The sequence below is a fragment of the Apus apus genome, chromosome 18 (genome assembly GCF_020740795.1).
Source record: "Apus apus isolate bApuApu2 chromosome 18, bApuApu2.pri.cur, whole genome shotgun sequence".
NCBI classification, from domain to species: Eukaryota; Metazoa; Chordata; class Aves; order Apodiformes; family Apodidae; genus Apus; species Apus apus.
The window spans coordinates 1645866-1672572 of NC_067299.1; the positions used below are offsets into that span (position 1 = coordinate 1645866).

The 26707-nt window shown below is 45.5% G+C and overlaps 1 protein-coding gene across 7 annotated transcripts in view; it reads right to left on the minus strand.

Moving 5' to 3' along the window:
• Nucleotides 1-312: 312 nt before the first annotated feature.
• The window catches only part of MYO1C (myosin IC), a 52162-nt gene continuing 25767 nt past the window's right edge, over nt 313-26707 (minus strand). For 3 of the 7 annotated variants that reach the window (XM_051635297.1, XM_051635302.1, XM_051635295.1), the window contains 32 exons: nt 21892-21951; nt 20650-20805; nt 19910-20025; nt 17195-17393; nt 16311-16391; nt 15358-15537; nt 15066-15164; nt 14734-14847; nt 14143-14214; nt 13759-13878; nt 13463-13545; nt 12781-12886; nt 12328-12408; nt 11849-11940; nt 11537-11631; nt 11288-11334; nt 10928-11008; nt 10641-10746; nt 10012-10129; nt 9674-9787; nt 9415-9491; nt 9185-9253; nt 8759-8843; nt 8396-8555; nt 7670-7753; nt 5792-5885; nt 5627-5682; nt 5034-5169; nt 3804-3874; nt 3280-3377; nt 2887-2986; nt 313-1943 (listed from right to left, as the gene is read on the minus strand). In XM_051635297.1, coding sequence (XP_051491257.1) covers nt 1917-1943; nt 2887-2986; nt 3280-3377; nt 3804-3874; nt 5034-5169; nt 5627-5682; nt 5792-5885; nt 7670-7753; nt 8396-8555; nt 8759-8843; nt 9185-9253; nt 9415-9491; nt 9674-9787; nt 10012-10129; nt 10641-10746; nt 10928-11008; nt 11288-11334; nt 11537-11631; nt 11849-11940; nt 12328-12408; nt 12781-12886; nt 13463-13545; nt 13759-13878; nt 14143-14214; nt 14734-14847; nt 15066-15164; nt 15358-15537; nt 16311-16391; nt 17195-17393; nt 19910-20025; nt 20650-20775 — 3087 coding nt within the window. In that variant the 5' untranslated portion in view covers nt 20776-20805; nt 21892-21951 and the 3' untranslated portion in view covers nt 313-1916. The remainder of the gene's footprint in view (nt 1944-2886; nt 2987-3279; nt 3378-3803; nt 3875-5033; nt 5170-5626; nt 5683-5791; nt 5886-7669; nt 7754-8395; nt 8556-8758; nt 8844-9184; nt 9254-9414; nt 9492-9673; nt 9788-10011; nt 10130-10640; nt 10747-10927; nt 11009-11287; nt 11335-11536; nt 11632-11848; nt 11941-12327; nt 12409-12780; nt 12887-13462; nt 13546-13758; nt 13879-14142; nt 14215-14733; nt 14848-15065; nt 15165-15357; nt 15538-16310; nt 16392-17194; nt 17394-19909; nt 20026-20649; nt 20806-21891; nt 21952-26707) is intronic. The other 4 variants (XM_051635298.1, XM_051635299.1, XM_051635296.1 and 1 more) reach the window with 2 other exon arrangements.

Sequence of the window (26707 nt, forward strand, 5' to 3'; positions counted from 1 at the left end):
TTCAGTCTTTCCCTGCTGAATGCACAAAAAAGCTGTGATCCAGTTGGTGTATTCTGCTCAGTTGTTGCAGGACTCCTCATCTAGTCCAGTTACATGGATGGATAGAAGGGAACACCCTCCTTAGCTTGATATCCTGGTAATGTCTTTTAAGAATAATCTCCTTGTAGTGGACATAGCAGGGCTGCCCTTTGTAGGCAGATTGGGCCCAAGAACTAGAGCTTCAGCTGGGCTGTGGAACAAATGAGGAAACAAAATCACATCCTCTCAGAAAATTAAGACATGATGAAGCAGTTTTACAATGAGGACAAGGTGTTTTGGTTTGTTGTAAAAATTTATTGAGCTTAGTCTTGAAGAGGTTATATCAGAGCACAGAGCGTTGCTCAGTACATGCCCCCAGCACAGGGGGGCGTGGGGGGTGTCCTGCAGTGGGCACAGCATTCCAGGCTGGGGCAGTGCTGGGTAACTGCACCAGGGCAGGAACCAAAGTAGGAGATGGAGCTGATGGGACATGAGTGGCAACATGTTGGTTATCTTCTCTTCAGGGCTTCCTGAAACTGGTGCTGCTGCAGCAGGACAGAGGAGGAAGGTGGAGGATCCCTAAGGCAAGTGGGGTGCAAACTGCACCACTGGGGTCTAGACCTTGGCACTGGGAGCTGGAGCTGTGGCTGCAGACAGCAGGGAATGACATGGAGCTGCCCACCCTGCAGCCCTTTGGGTTCCTGGTTAAATGAGGGTGCTCAGTGTGAGCTGCCAGTGTCCCCTCAGAGCTGGGTTAGCATTGGGTGACACAGCTGGCTTAGGAAGATGCTTCCATGGAAAGGAGCTGTCAGAAGTTGGGTAGTAAGGCCAGCAGTGCTGGATGGGGCCTCTCTGCCCCTTTAAGGCAGTAGTGAGAGGCAGTTCTTGAAACATTGTGGAGCTTTATTGTGAGAATTCAACCTTCCAGTTATGGCTAAAAAGAGAAAAAGCAATTTATTTTTTTCTGGTGCTGCTCTTGAGCTGTGTGGGCTGACACCCAGGGACAAGGTGGGAGAGAAAGCTGATGTGCACATCCTGTGGGCAAGCACTACAGGTTTCATTTCCAGCCTAGAGTGGCACAGTGAGATGGTGGCCTCTGCAGTTTGTATTACTGCCATTTTGTTTGGGTGTAGGGATATGAATAAGTTCTATGGTATAAAAATATCACTATAGATCAAGAAATGGGACAGATGACTTCAAAAAAGGTAAGAGTCTCTGGATCAGTGAAGAAGTTACATGATGGGTTTCTCAGGTTAATACCTTATAATCATAAACTAAAACCAACAAAAATTCCAAATCTAAAACATAAAAGCTTCCATGTCAACTCCATTTCTCATAGTGCATCTTTCGTACTCAGCTATAAAGTATTTACAGGGTTTTACTCATTTACACAATATGGCTTTAATATATCGTAACACAAAGCATCAAAACAGCAAAATTCTTCATAAAACATTCTTTCCGAATATAAAGTTTGGCATTTCATTGATCTGGCTGACAAAGCAGCAGTTACTTGTTTTCTGATTGTGCTTTTTAATGATGACAAGCACAACTTTTGGTCATTTCCATCAGGGTTGAAGCTCTAGTCAGAGCTCCCTCTCCCTCAAAGCCCAGCTGAAGGTTTCATGAGCCATGCTTTGACCAAGATGGTGCTGGACCTGTGCCTTTGCCACTAAGGTAAGGAAGAGAAGGCCTTTCTCCTGGATCTCTCATATTAAGACAAGAAAGCAAGATGTATTTTGTGGTGTTTTGTTTTTTTCTGAAAGTGCAGGTCTTTGGTAACAATAAAATGAGCAAAGCGAGGAAGGAGGGGGCAGTTTGCTGGGAACAAGGTCCAGCTGATGCTACAGGGTGCAGTCAGACTGATGGAGGAAAAGGTCCTGTCCTGGTGGCACCTGTTATCATCGAGAGTTCAAACGAGGAGCAACCTGCAGGAGAAGACAGGCAAGCTAGAGAGTGTGGTGAAAACAAAGATGCTGCAACAGTTTTAGCTCCTGAACATCTTTAAAGAGCACCAAGGACTGGCCTGTGCAATTTAGCTCTTGTGCCACAGTATGTAAGGCTTATTCTACTCCAAAGTGCTGAAGTTGGCCAGTCAGGGCAGAAACAAAAGCAGATCATTCCTAACTGAGGGAGTCTGGGGGGCTCTGACACTTCTGGTCCTGAGGTGAGAGTTGGACTCTGGCCCAGAAGGGGCAAAACACAAACTTCCTAGGGATGGTTTATTAAAGACTGGGGGGAAAAAATGGGATGTGTTTCTTCATAGTCCAAGGAAGTAACTTGTTTCCTGTTACTGCTGACACATGAAGCAGCCTGGTCCTTGGTTCCAGAGGCTTGCACAGTTACTCCTGTCTGTGCAGCCTGCAGCCATTCCATGGAGCAGGGAATCCTGTGGCAGGGCTGTGCTCCCAGTTCTGCAGGGGGCGAGTGCAGCCTGAGGGTGTTACGGAGTTATTTCTGAACAACCTTCAATCTGACCATGCATAAATAAGGTGTGTGACTGTATCTGAGTAGCAGGAAGAGCAGAACACTTAGAAAGGAAGAGGATTTTTTTTTTTTTGCTTTCTGTGTTTTTAAGTCTTTCTTCTAGAATTGTATTTGCAACAGAGTGTAGAGCATTAAAGCCTGAATCTTTGGGAGGGGAAGAAAAATAATTGATTGGACAATCATGTGGTGAGTCTGAGTGAGCCTGGCAGTCCCTGGAGACTGCAGGAGGAGCATACACTGCCCAGCTCCAGCTCTGGAAAAGGCTGGAGGAGCAGCACAGTCCTGGGGTGTCTGTCCATCTGCTGCAGCTGAGGCTTGATGCCAAAATGCGGGTTTGGATCCCCGCAAATTAATGTGTTTCCCACCAGCCCTGTCTGTACTCACCACTGTTAGGTGACCATTCTTAGCTTTGGCTATGAGCAGTTCTGATCCTGATATGAAGTCAATGATGCCTTCTTTGCCTTGCCCAACTGTGAACTTTATGCTGCAAAGAGGTAAGAACAGATCTGATCAGTATTTGTGATCTATCCCTAGTTTGGTGTCACCCTTTTCCTGTCTAAGTGGCTGCTTTGTATTGACACTGTGCTTCAGTAGAGCTGCTTGTTGAAGGCACTGGAGCCTCAGTTAAGATAAATTAGATAAATTTATCTTAAAATTTATCTTATAAATTTATCAGATAAATTAAGATAAATTACATTTTGATGTCATGCAGGTGTTTCTTTAGCCCTCTAATGCTGAAAAGCAAGGCAGCTGTTAGTGGGGCTTGTCCTCACTCACCTGCCCTGGTTGATGTTGACGTTGTGGACCTTGTCAGCCTGCATGGCTGTTTTGGTGAGGGTCTCAATCACATGGTCACTCTGAAGCACAACATCCCCCTGGGAGGGAGAAGAGACAATGTTCATGGCAGTGGCTTTGCAGTGTCTCTGCCCAAATGCTCCTGCTGTCATTAACAGGGACAGAACTATCTCCACAGGTTAGCATGGAAAAACACTTCTCCAAGCATGCTAGGGTTGGTGGTGATCTCTGGGGCCTCTGCTGTGGGTGATGCTGTAGCTACAGCAGTTTATTTACAATTATCAGTAATGGGGGTGATGGACAGCTCAGCCCCACCTCTGAGCACTAACACATGTAAGTGAAATGCTACTACCAAGGGCTGGCACAAAGTAAGTTACAGACAGGGGGGTGCTCACCCATACATGGCACTATGTGTGCTCCACCCACACCCCCAGGTGGATCTTCTGCTCTTTGTGCCTTCATAACTGTTTTTAGAGGTTGGAGAAATGCTGGATGAGTCCCAGTACCTTCTGTTTGTTGTCCTCACAGCGCACGTGCAGCACAAACAGGTTATCACTCAGGCTGCTGACAGAGATGCCTGCAACAGAGAAGGACACTTGACACCCAAGGGCTCCATGGGGATTCCTGTGTGTCCAGAACCTCCCTAGGAACGCAGCAACTGCTGCTTCCACACTAGGACACCTGACAGCTGAGCAGCTGCACAGCACCACTGTGGTAATGTGGCAGCAGAGGGGCTGGAGAGACCACAAGGTGACAGTCAGCTTATAACTCTGCTTCTTTGCGTTGGAAAAGCAACTTTCAGATGCCTCTGTCCATCAGAAGCAGGAAGAATGTCTGTGTACACCCTGTCAGGGGCCTCAGGGACTTAAAAAACTACTTTAAGGGACTTAGGACCAAAATGTTACTTTTCAGCAGCCCCAGAGCAGATCATTCATGCTAGCCCTGGTGGTGATGAGTGGGGAATTACTGGGGTACCAAGGACAGCTGGAACAAAGGGGTTGCTGCTTTCTTCCCCCCAGTGCCCACACTGGGTAAAAAAGGCCAGGGCTCCTGCAGGAGCTTGGCTCTGGCCAGTGATCAGTGCCTGCCCTGCAGCCAGGCTGAGCCCAGCCCCTTGCTGGTGATCCTGCCCTGAGCTGCTGCACTGGGACCCACTTGGGCTCCCAGTTCAGCATTTCTGCCCTGCCAGCTGTGCCCTCTGGCCACACAGTAAGCAAGAGGCTCAACTTCTGCCCTGGGCTGCTCATGTTTGCTCAATGAAAAAAAATCCTCTCCAAGGGGGCGGGGGGTAGTTAAGGAGATGGATAAACACACATCTCTGCCATAAGAGCATCTTAGGGGAGTCACAGAACCCCCAAGCCCATGGCTGAGGTGACTATGGGAGAGGTTTCATACAGAGCCAAGTAACAGCCGCTGTGCACCAGACTGGGCATTTTGCCCAAGTTCCCCTCTCAAGCCATCAAATCTGTCTCAAATACCCAGCAGAGGCCAAGCAGCTGCTGTGCAATAATGGTGCATCTCCCCTGGGGTAGAGATGGACAACTGGGAAATAACCTGGGGGAGATGAACTGAGTAATTTTGGTGACATTTTATGCAGCTTGATTTTAGAAAAAAACCCTTCATGCTATTACAGATTTAACTAAGCTCCTTGGTATCAGGTACTTCCATTCTTGTCCAGAACAAAGACCAGGTGGTTATTTTGTTGCCACTCTCAGTGCAGCCAGGGGAAGCCCCACCTGTCAGGTTGCCGTGCTCGATGCGCTGCTTGATCTTGGCCTCCTCCACGATGACCACGGCCTCCTGGGTCAGCAGCAGCTGCCGCGCCCGCGCCTTGTATCCCTTCCGGTCGTACTTGATGACAGGAACTGCATACTGAAACCAGGGTTAGCAGAGCTAAACATGCTTTGTGTGCAACGTGGCCACCTTCCCTGCAGCCCGGAGAGCCTGCGGTGGGTGGCAGGCTGGGAATGCAGACAATAGACTCAGTTCTGCCCCGGCCTTCCTTGCTGTCCCAGAGCAGCTCTGAACAATCACTCCCTGACCTCAGCTGCTCTGGGCCTGGAAAGTCCAGGTTTAGTTTCAATCTGTGCAGGTTTCTCCTCTCCAGCCCTGCCAGCTGCAACCCTTCCAGTTCTTAACTGACATAATTAAACTTGCCGAAATCTCCAGATCATATTTCTAAGCCATCAGCTCTTCCCCCAGACCACCTTTTAAGGTATTACAAGCTTAAGATAACACAAAATTTGCTGTAATTTCTTCAGAAATCTAATCTGATGTTTTGCTGAATAACTCTAGAAGCTTGACACAAGTATTAGGACACATATCTCACCTTAATTGCTTCATTTTCTAAAGCATGAAGGACTTTAGCATTTATCTCTTCATTACCTATATTAAAACCAAAGAGGTGGGGGTCAGGAAGAATTTTCTAGCAAGAAAAGAGAAGATTGGTCCCCCCCTTTCCTCCCCCCTATTAAACTTTGCAGCCCCTACTCACCAAGTCGAGTGTTGATGAAGAGTCTAGGAACACTCTGAGGGTAATTGTCTTTTTTACCCTTAAAAATCTCACTGGCAATTACTTTTTGTTCCAACTGCAAGGACAAAAGATACATTCTTGTTTAAGAGTTCTTAATAAATTATCATCTATTTATTGTTAATATTATTTAATAAATAAATTCTTATTCTCCTTAATAAAAAGATCATTTTGTCTTAAAGAGGTGTTCCCTTTTAGTTTTTTTAGCAGTCACCACCTAGTTCTGACTCACACTAATCACAAAATTACCCAAAACATTCCACACATCCCTTACATTTTCAACAGCTGCCCTATCTTTAGGGTAGAAAAGAAGTTCCTTTTTTTCCCCCACTTTAATCTCAAGTGTGCATCATATTTCAGGTTTGGATTATCTGGACATGGCATCCAGCCTCTGGCTTTTGACAGTGCTCATGTTTTAAAAAGTCTCAGAATTCTCCCACTGCAGCATTTCTCTCACCCTCTTCCTCCTCCAGCTGAACAGTTGGTTCTCCTGCCCTACCTCATATCCCCGTGTAGCTTTTTCATGGTTCAGATTATTACCTCCCCCCAAAGCCTTTCATCTGGTTAACATCCTTGCCTGAAGTACTGACAGAAAAGTTACAGCCTTATTAGCACCATTTACCAGACTCATGGCAGCTCCCTGATGCACTCAGTATTCCCTGCCTTATCCTCTGACAAACAGCACAACTCCAGCAGCTGCCACACTGCCCTGGAGTTCCTGCTGGGTGTTGAGTCACCAGAAACCTTTGGTCCCCCCTGGCAGGGGCAGTGCTCCTGTCACCCTCACTGTAAGTACTTCCTGTGCTCAGCTCCCTGGTGTGTTTCCTCAGGGTAAGAACAAAACCAGTCAAGGAAGCAGGAGAAGCCCCTTTGCTTTATTAGGGCACACACGTTTTGGGTGTTGTTACATGTATAAAGTACCTGAGATGGTTTCCAGGTGGATAAAAGATTAATAGCTATTTATTAGTGAGTCTGGTTTGCTGGGGAAAAGAAAGTGCTCTGCTGAGTTTCCACCTCCAGCTCAGTAATGGCTGGAATTAATCCTGTGTCCTTAATCACAGGCTCAGCCACTAACTAATCTCCAGCACTTCATTACATGTGCTAAATACCTGCTGGCCCCCAGCAGTGGGATGCATTGGGCAGGAAAAGAGCTTAAAGGCACCTAGGACTGTTCCATCTGACTGTGCAATGTGCACAGCTCCTGTTAGGTCCCTTTACTGAGCCTGTTGTTAATAAAAAAAAACCCACACCACCTTACCATGACTAAGATGAATCAAATCTCAGTACCATTTTAGCTACAATAGCAGCTATAACTGTTCATGTGACTTCTGTGTTTGGAAAATGACTAGTTTTGTGTCTGCAAAATTCTTACTCTCTGTATGGTACAGCCAGCACAAGGCAGCTTCTGGCATTTTTGTCTTCCATAAGAAAAATAATGGGCCCTCTCAGTATAGAAGTTACACAGATAATATAATAATATACCATTACATATTATTAATATATTAATTTATATATAGGTAATATTTTATCTTACATATAACAATATCACATATATAAAATAATAAAGAATGATGTATATACAACACTGTTTACACAGTGTGCATTGAAATATGTACAGAATGGGGGTTTTATGCACATTCTAGTCTTCTAATGTTTTGTCTCGAATCTAAAAAAATCAGAGTGTTCTTGTGGAACTTGTTAAGCAGCCCTGGAGAAAAGCAGTGACTCAGGAGCACTTCCCCCCACCCCTGCAGCAGGGCCCCTGGCCCTCCCCTCCCTCACAGGGATCATGCTGAAAATCCCTGCTGCTCTGCAGTCTGTGAAACAAGGTTTCTCTCCTACCTGCTGCTTCCACTCGGGGCTGATCCTCTTGCAGTAGGTCCAGACCATGTTCTGCATGCAAAGCTGGCGCAGGAGCTGGGAGGCCTAGAGAAGAAATTGAACAGTACATGGAAAATGGCTCAAATTTACTGACAAAATCATCCAAGGAAGTTTATTTTTCACCCTCCTAAGAGAGTTTGCCCTGCAACGTTCTCCAGCTGCTTTAGAAAGGAGAATGAATACCAGAGCACTCCACACTGCTATGCCTGCCCTTGCTTCCAGCTGTACCTGCAATCCCAACAAACTCAGGCCTTGTATAAGGTAACTGGGACTTTCTGCAATATTTTGCTTTGATCAGATTCAAACCCAGTTCTGCCAGATGCAGAATAATAACGGCAATAGAGGAACTTTTAGATGTTCTTCACAGGCAATCACAGAGGTGTTGCAGCCCATTTAACTGTCCAGAGGGAACTTCATTTGTTCAGAGAAAAAGGGAAGAAGATTTCAGAAATGGATGAAAAAAACCAGTAGAATAAGTGTTGCAGCAGCTCCATGCTCTCAGGAAGGTTCAACACTGCAGCTCTAATGATTTTAGAGATGCTAATTACACCCACGTGGTGGTGTCTAAATTCATTCTACTAGTGGAGTCGCTAACCCAACGTAGAACTTGAGCAAGCCAGAACCTGGCTGGTGCCCTCAGGCCTTGGGTGGCCCGTGGTCCTCCCCACTGCCCTCAGCTGTGCCCACCTCGCAGAGCGACGGGGGGGGCGTGGGCCAGGATTTGTCCAGAACATTTTTTGGTAAATTCCGTTTGAGATTCATCAGGAAGGAGAAGCGGATGTGATCCAGGAAATACTCGTTCTCTGGGCAGCGAGGGTGGTTCCGGTAAATAAACCCTTTAATGAACCTGAGGAAGAAGAAAACTTTATCAGATAAAGTGATCAAAATGAGTGATATTTAGAAGTCTCTTCCAACCATTTTCTGGGCCTTATTGAAGAGATGCAATTTATTTAAAAGCCCTCAGATGCTGTAGTGATGATAAAGTTGATTTTTATCACCTTGTTTTAAGAACCAAGTACCAGGTGGTGCCCTGGGTCCCTCCTCACCCACCTCCTGACAGTCTCCACTGCCCACTTCCTCTTGGCAGCTTTCCGGCGCCCCAGGGTTCCCCGCCACCAGGACTGGATTGCAATGGCTAAAAACAACACACAGATTTTGCATCAGGTGAGCTCCTTCCAACCAAATATTGACTCCACATAAAACGGGCAACAAAGAGGGCTCAAGGGAGGCCCTCTGGAAATCAACAGGATGGGAAGGAATATAAGGGGTGAATGTCAATAAAAAGCATGGGCAGATGGGAAGTGCTGTGTGAACATGAGCTAAGTCTGCTTCTCTTGCTCAAAGTCTCACTGGGAACCACACCAACATCTGCCATTCTACTTCCAGCAAGGCTTTGGGAATGTTCCTTCCTGCACACCAAACTCAATGATGTGCCACAATGGCCACTTCAAACCATGCGGCAGTTTCCTGTCATACCTGAGTGTTTCATGTGCAGGAATTTCTTTCGACGGTAGAAACCTCTCCACGTGGCCTGCATTTTTGTTGCTGAAATGGCAAGAAAACCAACAGTTTGAAATGGTGACTAAGCAGATGTTGGTACAGAAAGGTTCAACTTTTTAAAAATCCCTCCCCAAACAAACAGGAGAAAAATAAGAGAGAAAACAGAGAGCAGACTGTCCACGGAGCTCCCGCAGCGTGTGACTCACCCAGACTCTGCTTCCTCACTTCCAGAGCATCTTCCGTCGCAAACAAGGTCTTGGGAAAGCGGATAAAAATCTTTGTTCTAGAAATAGAAATGCAGAATGATGTTTAACGTGCTGCAGGAGTTTGCTTCCTGCCCATGGCATCCCCTTTGGGATCTCTAATCTTTTCCTCACCCATTAGATAGAGAAGCCTTCTTTAAAAAGCAATGACATGGGCGGCCAATGATTCATCATCTCAAATTAAGAAAACAGAGGAACTCACCGTCCCATTTTGTATTCTTCCTGTTTGTAGCCAAGATGCTTCACCAGCACAGCCACCCCATCGTGGGGCCGGCCATCCCACGTGGGCCACGTGTCTGGACACAGTGATTTGTACCTGGAAAGTGACAGCAGAAGAAATCTTAGGTAGAGATGTGCAGTCCCCACAGGGTGATGGGGAGGGGGAGATGCCTTGCTTCTCACTCCCTCAAGAAAATAACTCGGTCAGGTGTAAGGGCTGTCTCTGCTGTTCAGAACAGCTCCCCAGCCTGTGGGACTGAGAACAGGGGAGGAGCAGCAGGGAGAGAGCAGCAGGGAGGGAGCAGCCCAGGGCAGTCCTACCTCTGCAGGAAAACTTCGTATTTCCTTCGGTAGGCAAAGCCAGCTCTGCGCACACGGAGGTTCTCCATCAGCCCCAGGTATTTCACTTGGTGGCGGATCAGAACTTCATCAAATCGATCTTGAGAGAGGATGAAAATAGAGAAACATGATCAATGTGTAGCTGTCCCTCCAGGTGGAGAAGGGGAATGCTCAGTTCTTAATTCTATTTAAACATTTTTAACCTCTCGCCCAGCCTCAAGGTTCAAGTCCCACGCAACTGACTTTGCATCTCCTGTCTTCCCCCTCTCTTTTAAGATACATTTATATTTAGTTCCCAAAAGAAGTTCTCCTTTAGGGTGTTCTGTGCACACAGGAGTAAGAAAAGAGGGGGAATAAAGGTCGTTAAAAGGAAGTTAGGTAGTTTAATCATTCTTCATTTTAAACATGATCCTACTCCACCCAAGAGTTGCCATGCCCATTCTGGCTGCTGGTACTGCCCCCACCTCCCTACAAGAAGCTCTGGCAGACCCAAAATGAAAAAACCTGGCAGGACTTCATTTGAGCTCCTTTCTGTGCCCCACTGCCTGGGATCTAGGGGTCTATATATAAGCAGTCACAGAGAAAAAGAGGGAGAGTCACCAGGGTCATACCAGCCTGTTTAGCATCGTTAGGTTTCATGCAACGAATGTAGGAGGGTTCTTTGGACATCAGAATCTCCATGAGCTTGGAGAGGCTGTTTTTAAACTGAGTTGCTGCCTAGGAGAGAAGAAAGAAAACTCGGTATGAAGGGAGGGTTGTAGCTAATACTTGAGACTGCAGAACAAACCTCAGGCTCCCAGCTTTGCATGTACAAGGCGTACACTCAATTACTAGGTTGACAGGACATGTCTGAAGCAAGAGCAACAGTCCCACCTCCAGCCAGCTCTGCTGCTCTTACCGTTTCAGGTCTCTTTTTGTCTGTCAGCTCAGTCCTGTCAAAGCACTGATTTATGATGGGGTTCTCAGAGTTGCACATGGTCTGCAGAGAGAGACATTTTCAGAGATAAAGTACAGAGTATTCCCCAGAAAACTATCAAAGAAACATGGGACAAAACTGTCTGTTTGGGGCTTTGTTTTGTTTTGCTTTTTAATAATAAAATGAACTTTGGACACCTCATTTTATCTTTTCATAGTGCAGCCCTATGGACACACAATCTCCAGCCAGAGTCTAGAGAATCTTTTCCCTCAGGTGCCACCCCTTTTTTAACCCAGCTTCTCATTCTGCTAAGTATTGGAACCACCCTTTATCCACACTCACCTCCTTCAGGTTCCGAAAGAGAAGATCATTGTTTTTATCTAGAAAACCTGGAAGAAAAAGAAAGGTCTCAGGCTGTCACCACCGTTCCACAGGAAGGCAGGAATTGGAGATGGGAAATTCATCTGGTTAATCCAATGATGTGTAGATGTACTCTATGACCAGATTTTTCTTTACTACAGAGTGAGGCTGTTCTAATTCAAAGGGCAGAGGACAGGAGTGACAGCCAGCAGAGGTGATGCCCACACTTGCCTGCAACACTGTAGGTGACCTCCCCGGCGTAGTGCAGCAACCGGAACTCCTCCCTCCCCAGGGACTTGCGAGTCTTCTGGTCAGCCAGCTTGTGCCTGGGGAGAAAGGGAAGAAGCTTCATGTGAAGCAAACATTTCTTTCATGACGGGGGTTCAATTCAAATTCTGATCCTATCTGACCCCAGAATGGGACTACATGAACACAGCAGGTGGGCGGGGGGTATAATGTTACCCAGCAATAATCGAAGCTCTAGGCTCTGTCACACACTGAGATCCTACCAGTGTAACTGACCTCAGCTCTGTGAACACTCACGTGAGAAAATGAGGGTGGTTCTTCACAGTTTCCTCCAGTTTCTCCAAGAATGTTGTATCTGTGGCATCCCCAGGTCTCAGACACTCTTCATCCTGCAAACACACCCATTCTAGTGTTCATTTCTTCTCTGCTTGCCAGCACACAAGGCAGCACTACTGCTCTCACTGACACACTGCCCCACTTTGACCCTTTGCCCTTTCCACAGGTAGACCAGCTCCTAGTTCAACAGGTGAAGAACTGTTGAGCCAAAATCCCTCCTCCTTTCAGACTGCCTGGATTGGCAGCTGCTTTGCCAGGAGCAGATGGAGGCAATACAATATTGGCAATACAATGTGACTACTAATGGTGTCACTGTTCTGTGTATCGTTGCTCTTCCCGCCTGCTCCAACAGTCCCAACAGAAGCTCAAGCTGTTTCCTTCTCCTTGTTTTCCACTACCCTGTCCCCAATTATTCATTTAAAAAGGTGTTGTCAACTCACCAGAATAGAAATGATGCCTTTGAATTTCTCTTCCACCAAATCACAAATGATTTTGTTATTGAAATACTGAACTGGTTCCCACTACAAAGACAAGAAATCACACTGCGGTGAAAACATTTCTAGACTGGAAGAAAACCAAAAACATTTCAGACAGCACCTTATTTAAATCATCTTTCTGTCAAATTTGAAACAAAGCTTTTTTACTCTTCAAATTTGTTTTCCTTACAGTCCCTTTAAAAAGCTTTTTTTTAAAATCAGAGTAAAAGATTGGAAAGGCATTAACAGCTTCTGGCTGTACCACAGAGTTACCAAAGTATTTTAAAAAGAAAGGAAAAAGGCAAGTTCTTAAATTAATTTACTTTGCCGACCATGATTAGCAGCTCCTTCTCTAATGATCTGCCCTCTGGCCTGCAGGAGGGGCTGCAAAGGGACAGTGAAGTGACTGGTTCTTACCGCTATCCCTTCTGACTCGTACTCCTCCTGCTCTGACTTTAAGGTGAGCTCTATGAAGAGCTGCTGCAACTTCTCATTACAATAATTAATACAGAATTGCTCAAAGCTGAAAAAAACAGCAAAACAAAAAAACAGAAAAATAATCACTAACACTGTACCACAAGTAAAAGAAGCTACAGTCAGTGGGCAGCAGCATGAATAGATTTCTGTGTAAATCAAGAGAAACAGACCAGATTTACTGAAATGTTTAGTTACTGAAGTTATAACTTTAATAAGTTTAGTGACTCTCATGAAAGTTCTGGGAGGGAAAAATGGACATAAAGGGTGGAACACAGAGGAACACAAAAACTTTTAAGAAGGGCAAATTTGAGAGTCTCAGTTCATTGCTGCCTGCCAGTCAGGTCCCAAACTCTAGCACAGTCACACACTCCATTTTAAAGCTGTTCTCTCCTTAACAATCTCTCTGAAATACCAGGAACATTAACAGCTGTAAATGCTGGATGCCCCAAGTGTTAGAAGCCCTGTAATTAGCAGTTATTCAACTGATTTCCTGAAGTTTAAATGTCATCTCTCTCTTACTAAGAGAATGGAGTAATGTCTCATTTCACAACACAGAGAAAACACTACCATGAATGAAGTCATGCAGAGTTTACTCAAAACTCAGACACTGCCTGGAACAAACCTGTTGTGCTGGAAAACCTCAAACCCATAGATATCAAGCAATCCTAGAACTGTTGTACTTCTCCAGCCTGGAAACTCTCCTTCCTGCAATAGGAAAAGAAAAAGGTTGGTGTGTGGTCACAGCTACAACCCTTCACAGGGTCTTACCCATTTAGTTATGTGTTTAGTCCTAAACCTCTTCTTAACTTAGAAATCACTGTCCAGCATGGGGGTTACCATTTCTCTGCTTTGCAGTGCAAGTATTTGGAATTTCCTTTCACGCTTGGTTGGGTATCAACAAACAAAAGGTTCACTTACCTTGTAAGCAAGAGACTTGTTCACCTTGTTCACCAGCCAGGAGAAGGTGCGTCCGTATATCGCCTTGGCAAGCGCGTCCCTGGCGTAGGCTGCCTGCTCCAGGTTCAGAGGGCTGATCAGCTGTGTGCAGCAGGAGAGAACAGCCACTCAACAGCCATTCCAGGGAGGAATTCCATTTCCCCAGTTCATTAATCATTAACAGCCATTCAACAACACCCTGCCTGGGCTCAGCTCACAGTACTGTGGCTGTACAGGCTGCACGTCAGTGCTGGGCTGTGGGCTCCTGCACTGGCAACACAATAACCTGGTCATTGTGCTGAGAGTGTCTGTCACCAGCTTGATTCAGCCCCATGTGCCTCCCAGGGCCCCACTTCCTGTTCTTACCTCTTCCCCTTTTGCTATGATCTTCTTGTGGGTCAATGCATCTCGAAGAACAGAGCCTTCAACTGCTAGAAGCTGCAAAGCAGTAGCATATTCAATTAAGTTACAAAGCAGTAAATTAAATTTACTAGTAACAATATTAAGAGATCAGAAAAGCTGGTCCTCAAAAGTGTCAAGTGAAACAGCCCTTTATTTTCCCATTCCCACTGACACGTCAGCCCTCTCCTCCCACACACCACCTCCCTTCTGGCAGTGATAAGACCTAACAAATAAGTTGGCTTGCTTGTTCTGGCACAAGGAACTAAGTAAAGCCAGATCTTTCTTTGAAGATCTTTCTTTAAAACTCTTCTCCAGAGTAGGTCTATTCCTGTCCCACTGCCTGAAGGTGAAAACCTCAAGTCAGTGGTGGATCAAGAGGTAAATAGTTGTCAATGAAAGGGTTCTGATGTTAATATTTGCATTTTTATCTAGGTCAAATTAATTTATTAAAGCTTCTGAATCATATTCTAAAATGGCACAATGGTACCAAGTTCAACATAAGGAAACACTCTGATTTACCTTTGATGTAATGCATCTCTAAGTGGTGATACTCACCCTAGCCAGGTATTTAATCTGATTCTCTGTAGTGACCTGGGCATTCCCTTGCTCATCAGCAGCAAACTGCACATTGCCCAGGTGCAGGACACTGGCCACAATGCTCAGCAGATCCTAGGATGGAAGCAACAGGCAGAAACCAAGATAATGAAACAAACACAGTGAGATTCTTGTGTCAATTAACATTTTATGAGAATGTTTTGGGTTTTTTTCCAGGAATTTTGCAGAGAATACATTCATTCTGAAGGCTGCCCTTGGTCAGAAAGAACAAATCAAAGCAGAAAAATTCCTTAAAAGTAGGAAAATCAGCTGTGCTGCTAAACATGTCTTACCTCCACCTCGCTGTCATTGAAGCTTATGATGGACAGGGCTCGTCGCACGATCTTCCAATCATTTTTATCATTTATGGAACTGACTCTTGCACAATGACCCTAAAAAGACACAGCTGACATAATTAATTGTCAAAGAGAAATTAACTCATGCTTGATGCACTTCTGCCATGTTTCTTTTCATAGCAGTCATCACTGTTATTTTTTAAATGAGGGGAGGAAACTATGAAGTCAATGGAGAATATATTGGTCTCATAAAATAACAATATTTTAAAACTCACTAATTAATGCACACCTTTACTAAATAGTGATACTGTTGTGGGCTCTTCTCGAGGCCCAGTCTCCGCAGTAAGTCCTCCTCCCCTCCTTCTAGCAGTTGGTAGAAAATGTGGAAGTTCCTCTCTCCATGATTCTGGTGCACAACTCGGGATTTCTCCAGGAGGTAGTTCAAGATGTGGCCCCCAACAGGAGCCCCCTAAAATCAAACCAGATACAGTGAAATAGTTCAGCAACATAGAGGAAAATATTTCTACTTCTTGGTGGTCTGTTCAAAGACAAACAGGATACAAGATGACAGCCTTGTCAGACAGAAAGACAAAAATCATCATTGTTTTGTGTCAATATCTGTTTCAGCTAGAACAGAGTGGCAATTTCAGTTTTGAAGCATATGCAAAATGAGCTACAAAGTGCTAACAACATGCCATTATACAGATCATGGCTACAGCACATCCTGAAGGGGATCTGTACAGCTCCTTCTCAGAAGGAATTCAACACAAAGAAAAAGCAACAAAACTCTGACTGTGGAGGAATTACATACTGAGACATTTAAACCACTGCAGTATTCCCAGCTACTCAGTTCTAGACTATGTTAATCTTCCCAGTGTGGGGCATTCTGGATCAGAATCAAAACAAACATTATCAAAGTTACACAGGACAGAGATTATCTTCAGATCACAGCTGGTTTATGTGGGTTTAGTTTGGGAGTATCCACTTGCATGGTGCACATATACCCTAGAATTACAAGGATTTGATCTGCCTCCTTTTATAGAGAGATGAGGGAAGAAAGAAAGGGAAGTGTGTTCTATAAAATCCTCTGGAACCAAACTTCGCTCCCACAGACTCTGCTTATGCCATCATCAAGGGAATGCAAAACAATTGCTACACACACAACAGCACAAGAAAGCACAGGCAACAGAGACCTGCTATGACTGGGACCAGTTCTGGAGTATAAAAGAGTCTTTAAGTTACCCTGTAATCAAACTGCACATCCATGTATTTCCCAAATCGACTGGAGTTGTCATTCCGAAGAGTTTTTGCATTTCCAAAGGCCTGAAATGAAAATTAGGACAGAAAAACAAGTAAGCATCAAATAAGTTTATTTATAAACACTGGCAAGGCTGCCAGTTGTGCATTTACAGCCATTATAGCCCAGGTTTGTCCTTTTTGCAAGGGAAACCAAGGAGGTTTCCTGCCCAAATTCTGATGCTGATCTTTACAGAGCAGGCACTGCTGAGGGAACATGCCTTGGAAACAATTCCAGCCCCCAGGAAGTTCATTTGAATGCCAGCTCTCTGCTGACAACACATGCCATGTCTGACAGTCTTTTCAAAGCTTCCTCTCTCATCACAGCTATCTGCTTGCAGTCACCTGCAGCTCAGCAGGCACTGTCCCAACAGCCTGCCAGGCTGTCCCCTCTCCGGGGGGGGCACCTTTCCCTGCAAAGGCAGCTCAGGACTGGACACTAGAGGACACCACAGTACTAGAAAATGCATCCAGAGGCATCTATCAGAGAGCAAGGCTGTGGACGTGTCTGCTTTGGCCTGGCAAACTTGTGCCGTGCACCAGAACCCTTCCCACACCAAACGTCTCCCTCCCGGCAGCCCGGCCGCTCCAGGATTGCCCCTCGTGGACTGGAAAGGGCCAAGTGAGCTCTGCAGCAAAGGGCCATTCCTCTGGCTTGGAAGCAGGCCGGGATTCCCGAGTGCAGCACAAAGGCTCTGCCCACGTGCTGTGAAGCAGTGTTCCCAGGACACACCATCAGCTCCGCACACCCAGCTCAGCCCAGCGGGGTCCAGCTGTGAGCGCTGCTGCGACTCCATGGCAGGGCTCCCTGCTGCAGGCTCTGCAGTTACCTCCAGGACAGGGTTGGACTGCAGCAGGCGATCCTTCACGGTCTCCACCTGGTGGCTGGCGGGGCAGGTCACAGCGTAGTACTGCAGGATCTTCTTGGTGGCCTCTGTCTTGCCAGCGCCGCTCTCCCCGGAGATCAGGATGCACTGATCCTTCCTCTCCGTGCGCAGGGAGCGGTAGGAATTGTCTGCGATAGCATAGCTGGGGGACAAGGACAACCAGGCATTGGTGTGTGAAGGGCAGAGGTGCCTCAGCTATCCCACAGTGAGAGCTCCTAGCAGGGACACCTCAAAGACATGTGACCATGGGCTGGTGATGCCACAGGAAGTGGCTGACATCTCTATATACATCTTTTTTTTTTTTAACTCTCACACTGTGAAATTAATTAGAAATAATCACACCAAAATAATAACCGTGGCCTTCTCAAGTCTATTAATACTTGGTGCTAAGGCAACACCAATGAGCTCCCTAGCAACACAACTGCACCCCTACCCCACTGGAGTCATCAGGTCCTTCTCTTCCCATCGCAATTCTGTCTCTGGAGTATTTTGAAAACAGTTGAATAAATGTAAATTTAATTTAAATGTTAAGAACTGCCTCTAGACTGCATGTCTTTGGTGGGTGCTTTTATAGACGTGTAAGTGCAAGCAGAAAGGCAGCAGTGATGCTCACCACATGCAGAATCACTTCACTTAAAGATGCCACCATCTCTGCACCCCCCTGCCAGGCTATAAATGGGACAGGATGTGACAGATCACCCTGGGAAGTCTGCTGTGTTTCAAGCCCACAGGGATAACATTTCTTCTTTGAATGGCTGTTTGTGACACACCTCAGACAACCCAGAGCTCAGGCCTACCCTGAAACTGTTTTGACACTGGAATAGCAATATTGAGGTATTTTGGCTTTCTAGAATCAGTTTAGAGTAAGAGGAAAAAAGGCATCTGAAATACTGTAAAAGGAGAAGCAGAGTGCTGCTCTACAAAGCATTTCAGTGCTCCTCAGAATATTTTTAAATCCACAAATAATCTAAATAATGTAATGGTTTTTAATGGAACTATAAAAACATTTAACAAGAAATACTGTTTTCCCAGTTGGAGCAGCACTGGTACTTGGTATCACAGCTCCCAAGGGTTTACTTACAAGCTGCAGATTTTACAGTTTCTTATGGGACTAGTAAAAACAACAAAGAGAACAGCCTCAGAAATAATTAGCTACTTTGTGTTTTAAGTCATTTTGTGTAGGACATACAGGAATTTAAGCATATCTGCTTAGCACTTCATGTTACACCTGAGCATCGACATCATGCTCAGTCCTGCACCTACTGCACACAAATAAAAAGGCAGCCACAGTCCCAACAGTTTTCCAGAGTCACAAGATTCTCATCTAAGGACAAAGAAGCCCTTCAGAGTGCCAGGATCAGAGGCAGAAGTGGCTGCACCTCAGCCAGGTCTCTGCCTGGATGGCAGGGCTGAAGGGAACCAAAGCACCACCAACAATGTGCAAGAGCTGACAGTGGAGCCAAGGCTGGACAACCTGTGGCTGGAGATGTGACCTCTGCACCTCTCAGCTGCCTCACCAGGAACTGCCTGATGCTGATTTAAGCTGCTGCCAGTCACCTTCTTGGGGCAGATCCCTCAGCTGGGGCATCTGCATGCAGACACCATGTGTTGACATGTCTAGATTAAGGAGAGGTCTTAGCATGGGTTTTTCAGGTTTAACCATTCCCCACATAAGACCACACAAAAAGCCTGAAAAACCATTAAAATGACATGTTCATCATAACAAAGACAACTTCAAGTGTTCAGACCTTCCCAAGTAATGGTGCTTCTCTCCCCCTGTGCTTGCAGCGCATTCTGTTTTGCTGACGCTCTTGGGCTACGTGCCAGTAATAAGAAACAATCCAAATACTTTGCTCAAAAATAATACTATTTAGTCTTCCAAGACATCTTAAAAAAAATCATTACAAAAAAAAACCAAAAAAAAACCCACAACAAAAAAAATCTCCAAGAGGTGCTCAGAATTTGGCTCTTGGTCCTGAAAGAAAACGTTAACACGTTTTGGAGCCAAATACGCTCAGCTCTCAGTCATCTTCCTCTTTCAGTCTGACAAAAAAATTCAAATGCTTTCAAAAATAACTTTAAGCCTCAAACTTTTTTTTTTTTTTTTTTTAAATGGGAAATTGGGAATGCTCACCAGGCCAGACCATGTAAATAAATACATTCCTTGTTGCAACAGCCTGACTGTATCTTAGCAACAAGGGAAATACCAGATAAATATTGGTCAGGCAGTAAGAGCAGAGGTAGGAAAGCAACCACCAGGCTACAGACACACTCTTTCCCCTAGTTAGCCCCTGCTCAATGAGCCAGGCAGCAGCAGGGGAAGCTCACAGCCTGGACACACAGACCCCAAGTAACCCTGGAACAATGAACTCCTGTCCTGCCAGGGCTGGGTAAGCAGAGCTGTTCCTCCAGCCAGGAAGGAACCAACTCCCTTTCCAAATACTGCTCTTGCAAAGGCAACTCATCCTCTTTGGAGGGAGGAACAGGAATAGAAAGAGCTGTACACCACACCCTCTGAAGGATCCTTTATATCCCTGGGATTTTTAGTGCTGCATCTGGGACAAGGAGAAGTCCTATTTGCTTGTTTTCACATGTCACTGCTGCACACGTCTGCCTGGGAACAGCACCAACTGCACTGTTTACCCACAGGCCACTCACAGGTGAGGAGAAACTTCATAGAAGCTGACACCACGATACCGCTCCATGTTCTGTTTGCTGTAGATTTCCAGTTCCTTGTATGGATTAACAGACACCAGAACTGAGCCAATGTATGTCTGAAAAAGAGAACACAGAGCAGAGAGGTTACAGAAGGTCTGGCAGCCGGTGCTCTGAGAGCCCAGACTGCTGTGAAGGCTCTACATTGTTGACAAGGGCTGCCTGCCCTGTGCACTGAGGATGCTGCTGAGGGCTCCAAAGAGGCCAAGGGTGCTGGAGAAGTGACCTCTCCACACAGTGAGAATGACATTGCAGGAGTTACACTAGACATGTTATCCTTGCTGGATAAACAGCACTTGCAAACAGTCTTAGAGCTTCTAACAAACAATGACACTGGATTATTTCTGATAAACCATTTAGTATCAAGTTCAAGCCTGGGGTTGCTGAAAGTCCAATACAGAGTGAATTAATTAAATGGAAGACTGTGGTGTGAGTTGGATTTTCAGTGCTGGCAAGACCTGAAAATGCCAGGAGACCTCAACTGGAGCACTGCAATGTGTCCCTACAGCTACTGACATGACAGTATCCCACACTAGTTCTGACACAAGCCACCGTGGTCTATTAAATGTTGATGCCACCCTCTCCAAACCCAACTGCAGAGCAAAGCTACGGTGTGTCTCCTGCAGCAAACACCCAGGTTCAGGTGACTGATGGACACTGGTGCCTGTCACCCTGCTACTCACATAGATCAGGTTCTCCTTGAAGCGCTTCCGCAGGTTTTCAATGAAGGCGGCTTCGCTGGTGAAGTTCTCCAGCAGGACAAAGTCCTGCACCCCCACCCGGTCACGGGCTGTCAGGGCACTCTCCATGGTCAGCCGGATGCCGTTAGTCCCCGCTCCCTGCAACCACAAGCAGAGGAAGGTTGGGATCTCTGTGGGTTTGCACACAGCTCACTGAGGCCACAGGAACCATCCTCACAATTACAGACAATCTATAAACAGGAGAGGATATGGGAGTAACCCCCCTGCTGTTACTGCTGAGCACACTGCTCCATCTCTACTAACGATTTATCAGCTGGTTTATGCTGATTGCTTTGATGGCAGGCAAGCCAGCATTAGGGAAAAGTTATTGCTGAATTTCCAATCACTTTAAAGGAATCAATCCATCAAACATGCATTTCATAAAGAGTAGAATTACAATTTCCTTTCCCAAGTATCCTTCAGCAGGAGTGATACTGCAACGTGTTCTCTCTGCTTTTGTCTCTCATTTCCTACCAGGAAGGCGTTTCGAGGTAAAGAATCTTTTATGACTAATGATGATTAATCTCATGAGCAAACAGCTTCTCACTGCTGACCAATTTAAAAGCTTTAGCAAGACACCCAATGGGAAAATTCAGAACTAATGAGAAATGGGCTTTTCTGCTTCCCATGCCACTGAATTTACTGTGACACTAACATCTACCCCGTGCATCAAGCAACTTCTGTTCCCTCTTTTAAGGTGACAATTTCAATGTGATGTGGTTCAGTCACAACCATCTTTGGAAAACACGGGTCTGCTGACTTCTTACTTCACTCAACCTCATGTACCAAAAACAGGGAGAGGAAACATGCACCAGGTGACTCAGTCACTATTGCAGGGAAAATTTCTGCTAAAGGCAGTTAGACCCGAGAGCCAGACCATGTAGAAGGCACAGAAGATGAGAACATCACAGAAATCAGACAGGAGATACAGTGTATTGAGCAGTTTGCCTCACATCTGTCTGCATTTCCTTAAATCCTTCTTACTTTGCAGACTCCTCATAGCAAGCACCCCATCTCCTAAATCATTTCCCTAAAGCACTCATGCATTTCAGAGAATGTTATATTCTGGGATGTTGCCACCCCTGGCACAAACACCACTGTTCCTAAACGGGCTCAAGCACTGATAGCAATCCCCAGGCATCCCAAAACCCTGCACAATGATGTAGATTATTTTTGCTGACTCACGTTGTCAGGTAGTTCCTTTCTGCTCCTTCTCAAGATATAATAGTGGTCAGAGCACAGGGACTGATGGCGTGCAGGGAAACAAAAAATAAACACAACCTTGGTCAGATGAAAGTTTAGCTTAAGTTTTGATTAGTAGTAATAAAGGCAAGACCCACTGAAGTATAAATTTGGACCCAAATGGGTCCCAGTTCCCTCAGTCTGAAGTTGTTTAGACTTACCAATCATTTACAAATGTAGTTTTGCCTATTTCTGCAAGTTAAAATTGGCTTCCTTCCCAAAAGCCCAGTGTCTGGGCATAAGTGACTGCATGAAACCAGCAGCTTTTAGCAAGAAAAATTAGTTCCTACAAGCAGCTACTAGGAAATCTCAAATCCAGATCCACTCTAATGGCTCAAACACCACAAAGAAACCTCATTTTACTTCCCCTTTTTATTTTTTCATTTTCCAATTATGGCTGGAAGGCCTTATTTCTAAGCTTTGGGAGAAGTTCTGTGGATACTGTCATAAGTAAGCTTCTTAAAACATGCAAAGCTTTCCAAGCCAACTCCTCCACACCTTCAGTAAAGTGCTTTGTTGGTTTCTTCTACCCTCTGTGCCAAGGTGAAGGGATAAGCTCTGGAGAAGACAGGTGGCAAGACAAAGGACAACACAGGCAAATGAAATAGAGAAAAATCACCTACAAATAAACTCTGCCTAGAAATCAGAATGCTTCTCTCAGAACAGTGCAATCCTTGAGAAGCTTTTGGGCAAGGTGATGGGCACCAGGGCAAAACCAATAGAAAAAAATAGTTTTCAAGTGGGTAAGTTTATGAAAACAGTTTTAAAACACAGCTGCCTCAAAATCAACTGAGAAGCTTCCACTCTCGCACAGTTAATCCCAGTTTATATAATCCTAAAGACTTTCACAGCAAACGTCACTAAACAGTTTCAGCAGCTCTTTCATCAGCCACTCCTTCCAGCTTGGGACAGACTGATCCCAGCTGCACACATCCAGCCCAAGGAGCTGCAATCTACCCTACTTAAAACACAGAAAACTGCACTTCAGCTGCCTCCTCTGGGATATGCATTTAAGGCTAAGTAGCTTTCAGTTTCCTTCACACTTTTTTCTTATCCAATTGCAACTTCTCTCTGTGAGAACAAAATTAACTACCTGACATTTTTCGTCAGTTTAAAAAAAATACCTACATACAACTTTTCAGCAACAATTAAATGTGACCAGGTTATCTATTCTCCAGAAAATATGAGCTTGAATCACTGTGTTGTACACTCGCAAGCCTGAGCTCAATGCAAATGTAAACACCAGTCATAAACCACAGCTGAGCAGTATGTGCTGCTCTGTGCCAGGATTTGCTCATTTGCTTTACTGCTTATGTCCAAGCCAACCACCAACTTAAAATGTCAACATTAACTATTTCACTGCCAGTAACTTCAACAGAGGTGAAAAGAGGTAAAAAGAAATCCATTTTGCAAAATGGAAGTAGAACATTAACACAGAAGGAAGAAAGGAAGTAAAGAAGACACTGTTTAGAAAAAAGCAGTCACAATGAGGACCATATGTTCCTCCTGAATGATGAGTGTGATAGTAAGGCATTGAATAAATTAATTAAAATGTTAGTTATTTTCTGTTAGCAGGCAGACATCAAATCTGGTGGCTGTAAATTAATGCTGGAAAACCCAGTCTGGGGGCTCCAATGTTCCAGTGAAGCTAATTAACCATTAAAGCAGCTTGCCTGTGGACAGGACTGGCTCGCTTAGGGTCCCAGCAGTGGATGTGTTTATCTCTGCCCACACACCTCCAGCTGACCTGCCCCTCATGCCAACATCCTCTGCTCCGTGCTGCACCACACACCAGCTTGGACTGAAAACCCCGTGGCAGGGAGGACATATTCCAAATAATTATGAGAATGTGGGCTGTGACGGTCTGATTAGAGCCATCCTTGTGAAGATCAGTTTTCCTGGAAGCTGCTGAGAGAGTGCAGTGGCAGAGGAGCCATTCTGACACTGAGAACCCCAGTGAAAGGCACATCCAACCTGCCCTCTGTGCAGCTGCACCCTTTGGCTTGCACTGTCCCTAGTACTTGTGCAATAAGATAGACTGGAAATCTGGCATGGATTAAAACTAACTCAGATTTTTTTATTATTATTTTAATCCTGGTCATTTTCCCACACTGGTTCCACACAGAATCACTCAGGACAGCTGACAGATCCAGCAGCACATGACAGGGCACTGCAGTGGAGATGGGCAGCAGCAAGTATCTCAACAGCAGGCCAGTCCCTGATGGTTTTAAGTGCCTGTGAAACTACCCCCTCAGAGACAAGTTAGGTGCAGTGCCAGGCCATCATCACCAAACCCAGTGCATCCCTTCCTTTGGACTTTGCCTCCCTGGCATGTGTTAACATGAGCAATTATCCCTCTCTGAGCTGAACCGATGCAACTCACTAAGCCAGCAAACAAAAACCAGGAAAAAAGAAGCTGGCAGTTTTCTGTCAGCACAGTGAGCAGAAGCACCTTAGCATGGGATCCAGGTGAGTGTCAGACCCAGGGCAACGGGCAGAGGGAGCACGGGTGCCCTTCTGACAGTAACAGGTAGGGAGGTGAGCAACCTCACACTGCCTATACAGATGAAAAGGAGGACCAGGCTGAGGATCCCAACCTTTGTAGGAGATAACAAGCCAATGCCACACCCAGCACAGGCTGCAAACAGGGAATTACAAAAATCTGAGCAATCTGCATCTGATCCTGGTGCCTGTGGGCTTAGGAGTGTCCGTGCCTTCACTCTCACCTTCCAACCCATAGTAAAACACATCCTCGTAGTCACTTCTGCTTGAGAGAGGCACAAGCTGACTTTTGCTACTGTGTTTCTCAAACCCGCCCTGAGATACAGTTCCAAGGGACTCATTCCCACACTATTTTAACCCACTCTTTGCTTTTGATCTCTTCTCCAGAGGCACCAGCACAACAGTGGCTCACTGCCAGGAATGGAAAAGCCATCACTCTTGAATGGTGGGGACCAAGTCAGTGCCAATACCCAAGTGGTACTTCTTCCACATGCCTTTTTCTTCCCTGTGATTAAATTTTGGGAGAGACTTTCAGCTGATGTAAACTTGTGCTGCTCAATGCAGGCTGCAGAGCCAGGTTTACATTGGCTGAGATTCCAGCCTCTCTCCGTATTCATACAACAGAGTCAACAAGACTAGAAAATACTTTCACAACAGCTCCTGGGAGTACAAAAGCACTCAAGCTGTACCAGAGTTTCCTAAACTGAACTGGTAATTCTCTGACATGGTATTGTGAAGGTGCAAAGAAACATTTTTCTTGTAAACTATGCTGAATGCCGAAGCATGATAAAGACTTTCCACTGCTTAGGACTTGGAGATCTAGTACACCTCAAAAAATAAAACCAAGACATTTTGCTCTGCACAACAAAATCCAAAGTACTTGAGTCACTCAGTCTGAGCACATCAGGGAAATTTTGTGACAGAAGATGGAGGGCAGCTCTGCCACGAGCACAGGAGCTCAGGGCTGAAGTGAGCAAGAAAGTCCTTCCCCTGCTTTGTCCATCAGCTGGTCTATGCCCATGCACTGCACAGGAACCCAGCCCAGTAGGAAGGAGTCCTTTACACCAACATTTCCCAGCCTTGATTATCCCACAGGGGTACCTGAGTGGTCAGTGTTGGCACAGCAATCCCAGACAGACAAGTGCTGCCAACCGCTGAGAGAACAGGCAGCATCTGTCAGCTCAGGCCACTCACTCGTTCCTGGAGCATCCATGAGTGATGCACATAAAAGCACCTGGTACTGTCAACGTGACTGGTATCCTAGGGAGCAGGGAGGCTTTATAATAATCTGATTTAGAGAGACAAGTCACAGCAGGTAAGCAAGATTTCTGCTTCTACATCTAACATGGACATTTTAGTGTTTCCTCTGACAGCACATTTTTACAACCTAGCTAGTATCTATTTAGTAGACCAGGAGGTTTGCAGTAGAACAACCACAGGAAGCGGGTGCTCTCTGGCAAGAGGCAGGCATCCATCCCGGGATCAAGTGGAAGATGATTGATCTGTGGGGTCCAGAAATAGTTACAAAGCCGGGAACGGAAGAACAGGCAAGAACCCAATGCGAGTGGGAAGGGCAAGTCAGATTAGATTCTGGAAGACAATAAGAAGTCTGAACCAAGAACGAACTTCTTGTGGGGAGGTGGCAGTTAAAATACATTTGTCTCCTGGATAGTATGACATTCTTCACTTGCCATGCCAAAGCTGCAGGAAGGAAAAAAAATTCCTCTGATTTCTGCTCCATTCTACAGCCTGAGAAAGGGTTTTGACATGGCATGGGCTAGACAGTAGAGCAGACAAAAATCAATTATTTTACTCATGGCCTCAATTCCTGAGGTGCAGAGTGGGATAGCTGCTCTTTGACACAGGGAAAGCAAGAATGAAAACAGCTGAGGTGGACTCGAATCAAGGGATCTTAGTCAAGCACTTGCCACCTGCCAGCAAATCCCTGACAGACTGAAGTGCAGCCACTTTGGATCCTCCTTCCTCTTGCCACACTGAAAATTAGCTGCACACTTGGGTCACAGATCTCTTCATAGTCAACAGCTGGGTTAGAGAGAGGGCTCCTGGAGAGGCAGCTTTGGGTCTTATGTAAAAATCCCCTGCAACCAACCACACGGATTTATCTGTCCCTTCTGAAGTCACCTGAGCTCAGACAATAATGAATATGACAGAAATACCATGTATTCAGCTTGTTCAGTCTAAAAAATTGAAATAACAAAAGGAAAGGTTTTACTTTTATTTTAGTTATGTAAGCCAC